Consider the following 9,788-nt stretch of genomic DNA (forward strand, 5'->3'; position numbering starts at 1 on the left):
ACACACGTCCTTACTTAAGTTAAGTTCAGAGCACATCCAGTCACGGCACAGTACAGCAGGCCGGTGTTTCTGTTAGCCAATGAAAATCTGTTGAATGTAAATATATATATTTCTTTGTCTGTTGACGGCATTTTTTTAATTGTATTTATTATGTATTGACGTCATGCTTTATATAGCCTCACCATCAACATTTTGGTAGCTAAAAAATAAACACAGATAATATTTGAGCGGAATTGCTACTATTCAGCCGGGACTTTGAAATGTATAGAATAAAGATATTTAAGCAATAGCTCACGACAGGCCGTGGTATATGCTCATTATATCACAGCTAAGGGGCGTGGTTCGGCCCGACGCGAAGCGGAGGGTCGACAACCCCCTTAGCTGTGATATAATGAGCATATATCACGGCCTGAAGTGAGCTATTGCTTTTATAAAACGGTTATCAAGTGTGGCAATATGAAAAAAAAATACACACTCTAATTTAAATAGTTTTTATTAGTAAATAATGATGTTCCAAATAAAATATTCCCTCCGTTGCCTTCTGCGCGAAACATAGTGCGAGGTGGTTGCTATGCAACAACACTAACAGCTAGCGAACATATTAGACAGAGAGCGTTGATCCATTATTTGGCTATTTATTTACATTCATTTGTATGTTGCACCCACTGAAAACCTGTCCAGCATCAGTAGCATGGCTTACGTGGTTACTTGTTGAGGTTGTTCTAGGCTGTTGCTTGGCGTGGTGAGAATATTGCTCCACTTTCTCCGGTCCCCGAGATTTGGCTTCCAGTAGCTCTGGAGAGAGCTTTCGCACCTGTGGCCACTAACGGTCATACTTTCTCTGCTTTGTTTCAAGACCCGCATCAGAAAGCTTTTGAATGGTGCTACTTCTCCAGCTGGTCTACCTGCTCTTCACGTAGCTCTGCATGTCGTCGTTTAGGTGCTTTTTTTTCTGGAGATAGGCACTGCTCGATCCACTCCTCCATAGTAAGACCCCCGGAGGTCGAAGTTAATCTTAAATGTTTCCATTTTATGCTTTGTAAGTTTGTTTCGTAACAGAAGAAATGTAAATATATTTATAAAACTGACAAGTCAAATCAAGCAATCTGATTGGCCGATAGTATTTTTGCGGACCTCTTTGATTACAGATTTGAAAACATCGTTGCTTGCTTTAAAAGTAGCTCAATTCATGATGTCAGACCTTGGAAAGTATCTAGATATCCCTGCCCTAATGCCAAAGGAACTGCACACTGAATATGTTTTGCCGTTTGATGTGTATGTCTGGCCGCTGCGTAAAAAGGAGGGTTTCTGCCCCGTTACTTCTCCGCTGCTTTCTTGTTCCAGTATGAAAAGCAAACTGCCTGCAGTTTGCTTTTCAGCCTAACGGTATACTGTTTTTCTCAGACGCGGAGGGATACTGACTTGTTGTGAAAAGTAACTTACAATTCTACCCGTGGTATACGCTCAGTATATCACGGCTAAGAACCAATCAGATTGCTTGATTTGACTTGTCCGTTTTATAAATAGAGGTATATCATGACATATAGAGATATACAAAGAAGTTATACAGGGGTATTTACAGGTACAAAAGTGTGTATGAATGTGTATATAAAGTTATATATGAAGGTATATTTAGTTGTTTAGAGGTAAGTCGATGTATGTGTGTTTGAATGTGTGTATAGAGGTTTATCGAGGTATATAAAAGCATGTTGTTCAATGCAGCAAAGTCCTTTTTTCTCTATGACAGGAAGTGATTATTATTGTATAACCGTTATTCCCTCTCTCCCCCCGCAGGCACCTCCTCTCAGAGCAGCTCTCCGGCCTCCAGCACCCCCAACTCCCCCGCCGCCGCCGCCGCCTCCTCCTCCCACCACATGAGACCCAGCTCGCTGCACGGCCTCTCCCCTAAGCTGCACCGCCAGTACCGCTCCGCTCGCTGTAAATCAGCTGGGAACATCCCTCTCTCCCCCCTGGCTCACACGCCCTCCCCCACCACCTCCCCCCCCCCCCCCCTCTCTGGCCACACGGTGGGGAGCTCCAACACAACGCAGACTTTTCCCGCAAAACTTCACTCCTCCCCTCCCGTTTCTCGCCCTCGACCGAAAAGCGCCGAGCCGCCGCGATCCCCTCTCCTGCAGCGGGTGCAATCGGCGGAAAAACTCGGGGCGATTCTACCTTCCTCCTCCTCGTCGTCATCCTCGCCTTCCCCTCTTACGGGCGGGGTTTCGTTGCGTAAGCACAGCCTGGAGGTGGCGCACGGCGACTACAGAAGGGACTCTTTTCACTGCGAGCACAGCCTGCAGAGTCTGCTAGAAATGGAGGGAGAGAACGGACCAGCTCCACCTTCACCTTCATCGTCTTCCTCACCTTCTCCTCCCATGGAGAGCGGAGGGCCGAAGCCCATCAGGAGGATGGGGAGGCAGGAGTCTCCGCTGAGTCGGGACACTCTCATCCCGTCGAGAGACACTAGGGAGAGTGTTGTGAGTAAAATATCAACCGCCGAGGTGTTGAAGAAAAGTGACGCGGCGGAAAAGTCAAAGCCAGCTGCGGAGGAGAAGCAGAACCCGAAAAGTGCTGAGTCGGCGGACTCCAAGGGTAGGGATGAGAAGAATGCAACTTCAAAAGGTGCGCAGCAACAAGACAGTAAGCAGCCGACAGCCAGTGGAGCTGCGGCTGAAGCTCAGGAGGAGAAAGGGAACGTTGCCGAGCAACCGAAGCTGCCCAAAGGCTCAGAAAGCGGCGAAAAAGCTGCGGAAACGGTCAAAACGAAAGCACCCGCTCCACCGATTCCCACCCAGGCTCCTCTCAGATCCAAAGTGTCCAACAGCTACCGGGGGGGCAAGGAGGAGAGGGCGCACCTGGAGGTCCTGGAGGAGAACCCCACCTCCCCCTCCTCGCCCTCCTCTAATAAACCCCGCCCCATGTCTCCCGGCGAGAAAGTCAGTTTCGTCACTCAGCTCACCACCGTGGCCAAAACCGTGCTGAAGGGGGGGGCGCCGGAGGGGGCGAGAGGGAAAGATACCGTGATGAAGACGAACGAGGAGAAGAAGGGGAACGTGGGGAAGGCAGAGGGGGCGTCTGCGGGGGGGCGAAGGGGGGGGCCGGCGTCTGTGAACATGGCCGACAGAGGAAACATTCGCAGCTCCAAACATCACTCGTGATGAAAGGAGACGCCCATATATGGAGGCAGATCTGAGCAATGGGGTTTGTGTGAGCGGAGAGACGACGTGCCAACTCGCGTGAAACAGATCTGCATGTTCACGAACAACAAGGTATCGTTTAATGTTGACTACACTGTAAATAAAATCCATTAAAAGTAGAAAACCTTCATTGAGGATTTAAATTATAACTGAACATCAGCAGGAGAGGACTCTTTAAAGTAGAGACACTACATACTGATATACACCTGAACATCAGCAGGAGAGGACTCTTTAAAGTAGAGACACTACATACTGATATACACCTGAACATCAGCAGGAGAGGACTCTTTAAAGTAGAGACACTACATACTGATATACACCTGAACATCAGCAGGAGAGGACTCTTTAAAGTAGAGACGCTACATACTGATATACACCTGAAGATCAGCAGGAGAGGACTCTTTAAAGTAGAGACACTACATACTGATATACACCTGAACATCAGCAGGAGAGGACTCTTTAAAGTAGAGACACTACATACTGATATACACCTGAACATCAGCAGGAGAGGACTCTTTAAAGTAGAGACACTACATACTGATATACACCTGAACATCAGCAGGAGAGGACTCTTTAAAGTAGAGACACTACATACTGATATACACCTGAACATCAGCAGGAGAGGACTCTTTAAAGTAGAGACACTACATACTGATATACACCTGAACATCAGCAGGAGAGGACTCTTTAAAGTAGAGACGCTACATACTGATATACACCTGAAGATCAGCAGGAGAGGACTCTTTAAAGTAGAGACACTACATACTGATATACACCTGAACATCAGCAGGAGAGGACTCTTTAAAGTAGAGACACTACATACTGATATACACCTGAACATCAGCAGGAGAGGACTCTTTAAAGTAGAGACACTACATACTGATCTACACCTGAACATCAGCAGGAGAGGACTCTTTAAAGTAGAGACACTACATACTGATCTACACCTGAACATCAGCAGGAGAGGACTCTTTAAAGTAGAGACACTACATACTGATATACACCTGAACATCAGCAGGAGAGGACTCTTTAAAGTAGAAACACTACATACTGATATACACCTGAACATCAGCAGGAGAGGACTCTTTAAAGAGGAGACACTACATACTGATATACACCTGAAGATCAGCAGGAGAGGACTCTTTAAAGTAGAGACACTACATACTGATATACACCTGAACATCAGCAGGAGAGGACTCTTTAAAGTAGAGACACTACATACTGATATACACCTGAACATCAGCAGGAGAGGACTCTTTAAAGTAGAGACACTACATACTGATCTACACCTGAACATCAGCAGGAGAGGACTCTTTAAAGTAGAGACACTACATACTGATATACACCTGAACATCAGCAGGAGAGGACTCTTTAAAGTAGAGACACTACATACTGATATACACCTGAACATCAGCAGGAGAGGACTCTTTAAAGTAGAGTCCCTACTTGTATCTAAGCACTGATTGGCTCACGTCTCTCCTGCTGTCGACGTGGTACCTCTGTTCACACACACAGCATTGAGGCAGATCCCCTCCATAGTGCCTTCTACTGTAGCATCACTCTGACATATCAATTAACTCTGAGTGGAGGCGGAGAAACAGAAACGCCTGAAAACCAAATAGCCGACTCGTGAAGAAGCGTCGGCCATGTTGGATCCTACTGTAGGCCTGTGTGTGTTAATGTGTCGTTTAAATATATATAGAGGAAACAATGCATACGTCTCGATGCATGTCTGACACTGTACATGGAAAACGATGGAATATTTAAAAAGAAAAAGCAGACCTTCAGGTGGAGAACACTGTGAACAACTCTTCAAACTGTTAGCCGGTTACGTTATTAACCGAAGGCATTTATCACGTTTCATTCATTTAGTCCAGATTTTAAAGGAACAACACACTGTTTTTAAAAGAGTTTAGGCTCTGTAATGAATAACTTGACAACATGTTAAGCTTTTTTCTTTATTACATTAGCTGACTCCATAATAACACCCGCATTTTCGAATAAACCGCTTTATTTACAGCTAAATTCAATATAATGCATTTCCCCCCCCCCCCCGCCATTTTCTAATACATTCTTATATATTTAAGTTGTTTTATGCAGGAGATGTAAAAACACACCAAAATAGATTCCTTAATCTTAAAGTTAAGGAATTAAGTGACACTCAATGTATTTTTTTAGGCACCCAGTGATAAGTATTGATATATATATTAGTATTAGTATATATGATATACATAAAATAAAGATTAAGATGAGAGTAACACCGACGTCACTTCCGGGTGAAAATTACGGCCCCGTCCCCGTCATGTCAGTTGAACCGCGGTCGATGCAAATTCTGAAGTTTTTGCCAATCCGATCAGAAATGTTTGCAAACCGTGGATTGTCTGATCTTCAAAGAGCCCGGTTACGATGGCCAGACAGGCAAACGATTACATTCAATCATTTGAAATCGACGATCGGGCTCGATATATGGTTGAATTAAAATCAGTAGGCGAGGCTGTAATTTCTCCAGCTGTTTCTCTCATGAGCGAGGCGGGACATAATAGTTGTATCATGGCAACAAGCTGTGTGTCGTTTATTGCTCCTCAAACATTAAAACAGATCCAGAGGTCAGTGTTTCTGGACTTCCTCTAAGAAGAAAGGACGGCAACAGAAGAGCTCTGTGGCTTCAGGCTCGATGGCCGTTCAGGTGACAGCGCTGTTTCCCCAAAAGGGGGCGGGGCCGTAAAGTGACTAGATGTTACTCTCATCTGTGGACATCGATCGCCTACTGATTTTAATGTAACCATACATCAAGCCTGATCGTCGGTTTCCAAAAGATTGAATGTAATCGTTAGCCTGTCTGGCCATCGTAACCGGGTTCTTTGAAGATCAGACAAACCACGGTTTTCTTACATTTCTGATCGGATTGGCAAAAACTTCAGAATTTGTATCGACCGCCGTTCAACTGACGGCTTTGGTTTCGAGATGGGTCTGTCTGCAGACCGCAGCAAGGAGGCGTTTCCTATAGGGGCGTTTCCTAACTTTTTTTATCCAGCTGCTTTTATAAATCCTCGCAGAAGAAGTCATTGTTCTAGTGATGGGAATTCCGGCTCTTCTTGCTGAGCCGGATCATTTGGCTCACCAAGAAGAGCCGGCTCTTACGGCTCCCAAAGGGCTCTTCAGTTTACCACATATTATACCTTTTAATTAAATCAAATGTAGCGCTGTTTTGACTAATGATTTATATGTGTACACACATATATTACTTAAATTATTCAAGACATCCTTTGTACTAAAGTATTCAAAAGTAAAAAGTACATGTTTAATATAAATTATTTGCTGTGGCCAATTGTTTTCATTGCATTTACAGACCCGTGTAACTCTCTGATACCACCCAATTAATGCATTAACTTGCTTGTAGAACCACGCTGCACAAAACAGATGGCAACACCTATAAAAACTATTTAAAAAAAGGGGCTACTGTATCAACCTATATAAAGTATATAAATATAGTTTTTCTCCCTGCAGGAGAGGGGAGCGTGCTTTGAGATCAACTGCTAGGCTGCAGCGGGGAGAAGAGGGGGACAAAAAGTAGGAAGAGAAGTAATGGGTCAGAAACCCTCCTTTTTACGCAGCGGTCCAGACATAGGCATCATAGCTACGGCGACATAGTTGCCAGTTACTTTTGGCATTAGGGCAGGGATATCTTTCAAGGTTTGACATAATGAATTGTGCTACTTTTAAAGCAAGCAACGATGTTTTCAAATCTGTAATCAAAAAGCTCCTCAAAAACACTATCGAAGCAGTTCCTGCCGTTGTTACGTTAGTTCAAACGGTAACAACGGACTACTTTTCTTAGCGGATGCATGTCAATTTAAATCAATACAAAAAACTATTTTTTAAATCAATAAAATCTTTTTCTAAATCCATAAAAGCATTTCAATTATTATTGGGAGTCATGTCGTTACTTTGTTGAGAATGTGGCCATGTGTAATAAGCGGGATAATGTCCACATTGCACATCGCATAATGTGCCTTCATGCCGATCTAGATCCCTCCGCAAAAACAAAACAAAAAACGTCTCGTTCGCTGGCGAGAGCCGGCTCCCGTCGTTCACTATAGGAAACGCCCCTATAGGAAACGCCCCTATAGGAAACGCCCCTATAGGAAACGCCTCCTTGCTGCAGTCTGCAGACAGACTCTATTGTTGGTTTCCCCCAAAAGTGGGCGGAGCCGTCATTTTTGCCCGGAAGTGACGCGTGTGTTACTCTCACGTATAAGGATTTTTATGATTGAACGTTTACATTTGATTATATTAGTATCTTTAGTCCTACAGACTGCATCACTTTTCTCCTTAGATATACCTATAATTGTAGATGTTGTTTACATAATGCAGGATTTATGAAATTTTCATTCAAATGAACACTGAATATTAAATTATTCATATTTAATTAAACAGTGGGGAAATGTTTTACATGTTGCCGTGCGGTTGGATATAAGGGCGGCACAATTAAACTCCATTTTATAGAGTAATACTAAAATAAAATAATGTTCGTAAAAACGTAATAAAACGTCCTTATTTGGTACAAATCACACTTTGAGTATTTTCATATATTTTTTATGTGAAAAATGTTTTCAAAATGTGCAATTCCCTCAAATATCCAATATATTTCATTATTTTTCCATATTGTGCAGCCCTTATATTTACTGACACGTCTTGTGTAGTTAAATAATGGACATCTTAAAGGTCACCTATTGTGCAAAATCCTCTTCTTCATGTCTCCTCTACATCAACATGTGTCCCCTCTTCTTCACGTCTCTTCTACATCAACATGTGTCCCCTCTTCTTCATGTCTCCTCTACATCAACATGTGTCCCCTCTTCTTCACGTCTTCTACATCACATGTGTCCCCTTCTTCATGCTCGCTCTTCTACATCAACATGTGTCCCCTCTTCTTCATGTCTCTTCTACATCAACATGTGTCCCCTCTTCTTCATGTCTCTTCTACATCAACACGTGTCCCCTCTTCTTCATGTCTCTTCTACATCAACATGTGTCCCCTCTTCTTCATGTCTCTTCTACATCAACATGTGTCCCCTCTTCTTCATGTCTCTTCTACATCAACATGTGTCCCCTCTTCTCCATGTCTCTTCTACATCAACATGTGTCCCCTCTTCTTCATGTCTCTTCTACATCAACATGTGTCCCCTCTTCTTCATGTCTCTTCTACATCAACATGTGTCCCCTCTTCTCCATGTCTCTTCTCCATCAACATGTGTCCCCTCTTCTTCATGTCTCTTCTACATCAACATGTGTCCCCTCTTCTTCATGTCTCTTCTACATCAACATGTGTCCCCTCCTTATTTTCATCTGAAGTAACAGACAGAGAATCAGCACTTTGGAAACAGGGCTGAAACAGAGGGGATTATGGGTAATGCTGCAATGATCTGTTTGGTGTTTCAGCCAATCAGAGACAGGCTCTGGATATATTGATGAGGAACAGGATAATAGGAGACTTTTAAAATCGGTAGACTTATTATAAAGCCATTTGGAAAAAGTAGACTGCGCTCAAAAGGTTGATCACTTATTAATGATATTTAAAATCGCAATTTCTTATTTTGTCCAAATGATGGTGCGCTGCTATCTCTTACAAAATGTGGGTGTTATTACATTAAGTGGAAACGCTTTACAAGTTGTCGAGTTACCACACAGAGTCTCGATGTAGGAAGGAATTCATCACGTAAACTGGACCAAGAAACCAAAAGATGGAAGCGATGGAACTAAGGGCTGAATATAAGTGAAAATGAACGAGGAAGATTTGATAAACTTGCACAGGGGGCGCTTAGCAACGAGCTAACAATGCTAATGTCTTAGTGGGTGTTTCTCAATGTCGAGGAGGCTTCCTTGGTAGGACATGTCCCTCCGAGTCAGCAGGTCCTTCGAGGCAAGAATCCTTCCTAGCCTCGGAAAAACCAAGAATTGTGGAACAGGTGTGCGTCATGTGCGAGGCCCCGCCTTAAATGGAGCGCGATTTCCGCCAAATATTTGGGGAAATTGGTCCGTGCGCAAAGCATTGTGGGGATTTTAAGACCGCGGAGGATACACATGTGCAGCCTCGAAAATTCCCGCAACGAAGGATTCAGTCCTCGGTAGAATTCCAAGCATCCTAGACATTGGAACAGTCCTTCGGCGGAACTCGAAGACGTAGTATGCTTGAAAAGGTGGCTCTGGAGCATCCTTCCGGGGTGTTTCTCAATGTCGAGGAAGGATGCTCCAGAGCATCGTCATCGAGTGCCGCCGAAGGACTGTTCCAATGTCCAGGATCCTTGGAATTCAACGGAGGCCTACGTCCTTCGTTGCGGGAAATTTCGAGGCTGCACATGTGTATCCTCCGCGGTCTTAAAATCCCCACAATGCTTTGCGCACGGACCAACTTCCCAAATCTTTGGCGGAAATCGCGCTCCATTTAAGGCGGGGCCTCGAATATGACGCACACCTGTTAGCCTGTTCCACCATTCTTTGTTTTCCGAGGCTAGGAAGGATTCTTGCCTCGCTTCTGAAGGACCTGCTGACTCGGAGGGACATGTCCTACCAAGGAAGCGTCCTCGA

General features: G+C 44.2%; 1 protein-coding gene across 1 annotated transcript in view; it reads left to right on the plus strand.

Moving 5' to 3' along the window:
- Positions 1-3,161, plus strand: part of mast1b (microtubule associated serine/threonine kinase 1b) — a 92,776-nt gene extending 89,615 nt beyond the window's left edge. Inside the window, exon 26 of the mRNA XM_034090136.2 lies at positions 1,795-3,161. Within this exon, the coding sequence (XP_033946027.2) occupies positions 1,795-3,161 (1,367 nt within the window). The remainder of the gene's footprint in view (positions 1-1,794) is intronic.
- The last annotated feature ends 6,627 nt before the right edge of the window (positions 3,162-9,788 follow it).

This window comes from Pseudochaenichthys georgianus, chromosome 8 (assembly GCF_902827115.2).
Source record: "Pseudochaenichthys georgianus chromosome 8, fPseGeo1.2, whole genome shotgun sequence".
In the NCBI taxonomy this organism is placed as follows: domain Eukaryota; kingdom Metazoa; phylum Chordata; class Actinopteri; order Perciformes; family Channichthyidae; genus Pseudochaenichthys; species Pseudochaenichthys georgianus.